Raw genomic sequence first — 1,878 nt, 5'->3', positions numbered from 1 at the left:
TTTTTAAAAATGCAAAACTAGTCTATTGTAAAACAGATTTCACCTGAAATACAGCTGCTATAACCAAGGCGCTGAAAGGTTATTCAGAGGCACACATCTGTCTTCCCACCCCCTCCCCCATCCTTCCCCACCCCCATGTTACCCCACTCCTTGTTCTTCCAAGAGAGGAGCAACCAAACAGACCTTACTCAAAGTAAACAATATGTATTGATCAACAGAAAAGGTTGGAGGAAACAGTTGCCTGGGCCGCAGGGTGTAAGAGTTCCCCGCCTGGACTGCTTAATGCAACTGTGTATCAGCGTTAAGAAGCCTGAACGCGTGTGTGAGTGTGTTTCCTTTTTTAATATGTTAGAATCCCCTATTTTGGAAAAAAAAAAAGTAAGAAAGAAAAAAAGATGGGGAGAGAGAGAGAGAGGAGAGCCCTATCTAGATATCTAGATATTGCTATGTCTCTAGATACCAATAATAAAGCTGAAGCGAAAGGAAGAGAGTGGGAGAGAAAGAATTCCGCGCTGCTCCCAGTGCGGCCGGCCGCTTTCTTGCTTCCCGCAGTCAGAGATCGTGGCAGGACGTGTCTGTTTTCACGGTGTGCGAATAAACCTCATGTGGCTGCTGATCCCCCGGCGGAGTCATTCTTTTCTCTTTCTGTCTTCGATTACAGAACCAGACACGCACCACTTCTTTCTCCAACTGGAGGCTGTCTGCCAGCGAGGAAATCTCCTGCGCGGCAGGCTTGGGACACTTGAGGAAATGCGTTTCCAGTACGCCCTTGACACTCACCTCGATGGAGGTTCGCTTCTTGCGCTTACGGCCCTGAGCTGCGATTTTGTCAATGCTGGTCGGGCTCCCTGTGGATGAATCAGCCTCCTCCAGCCACTTGTTCAGCAGCGGCTTCAGCTTGCACATGTTTTTGAAGCTCAGCTGCAAGGCCTCGAACCTGCAGATAGTGGTCTGTGAGAACACGTTGCCGTACAGTGTGCCCAGCGCCAGCCCCACGTCGGCCTGCGTGAAGCCCAACTTGATTCTTCTTTGTTTGAACTGTTTGGCGAACTGTTCCAACTCATCCGAGGTTGGTGTCTCCTCGTCCGAGTGGTCCTGGCAGTGGTGCGAGCCTAGGTCGCTGTGGTCTGGGGGATCCCGGAGCACGGGGTGCAGGCTCTGTGCAGAGGCAGAGGCTGGCGGTGGGGTGAGCCCTCCGTGCTCCAGCATGCCGCTCACTGTGAAGCCAGGCTGCGAGTACACGTTAAGGGGTTGGCCGCTGGACGTGATGGACGGGTTCGGAGCCGGGCTAGCCCCCCAGGCATTCGGATGGTTAGTGTGCGGAGAGTGGTGGGCGACGTGCGGTGAGCGGTGATGGATGATCGCACCCAGCTGTAGGTCTTCGCGCCCGGGCTTCACGTCCTGCTGGTCCAGGGGGTTGGTGGCGAGTGTGGAAGACCATGGGCCTCCATCGCCCAGACTGGTCACCCAGTGATGCCCGAGAGGATGCCCATTGCTAGGAACTCCCTGCAAGTAATCACTTTGGAGAAGTTTCTGAGGGTTTCGGAAAGGGCTCCCCTGCTGCATGCCCGAAGAGTCCGCATGGACTAGGGAGCTAGAACTGAGAATGCTGTAGGGATTCGAGGCAGCTGTGGCCATGGTCGATGAGGATCCCCTACTAGTTATAATGTGGCAAAGGGAGCAGCTTCAGCCTTTGACATCTATGGTGCGGGGGAGCCAAAGCCGCGAGAGCGAGTTACCGGCACGCGCTGTGGCCAATTGCAACACGTTTCGGCCTGGCCAGCCGCGGTCTCGGCCAATGGCGGCACGGGAGGCCGGGCTAACTTTCCAAATTAGGCTGGCGAAGCACTAGAGTTTCAGTGAGACCCGAGCAGGAAG

At 54.7% G+C, this 1,878-nt stretch overlaps 1 protein-coding gene across 1 annotated transcript; it reads right to left on the bottom strand.

Annotated features, from left to right (window-relative positions):
* Positions 1-552: 552 nt before the first annotated feature.
* Positions 553-1,638, bottom strand: POU3F4 (POU class 3 homeobox 4). The gene has a single exon (XM_026480098.1). It carries the CDS (start codon positions 1,636-1,638, stop codon positions 553-555), a length of 1,086 nt encoding a protein of 361 aa, XP_026335883.1.
* Positions 1,639-1,878: the final 240 nt, after the last annotated feature.

Source organism: Ursus arctos, chromosome X (genome assembly GCF_023065955.2).
Source record: "Ursus arctos isolate Adak ecotype North America chromosome X, UrsArc2.0, whole genome shotgun sequence".
Classification (NCBI taxonomy): Eukaryota; Metazoa; Chordata; class Mammalia; order Carnivora; family Ursidae; genus Ursus; species Ursus arctos.
Note: the sequence above shows the minus strand (reverse complement) of the source record. Positions and strands in the feature narration are given on the sequence as shown.

Excerpts from the sequence above, each read along its gene's own strand:
- POU3F4 (XM_026480098.1), bottom strand. The coding sequence starts at position 1,638 with ATGGCCACAGCTGCCTCGAATCCCTACAGCATTCTCAGTTCTAGCTCC.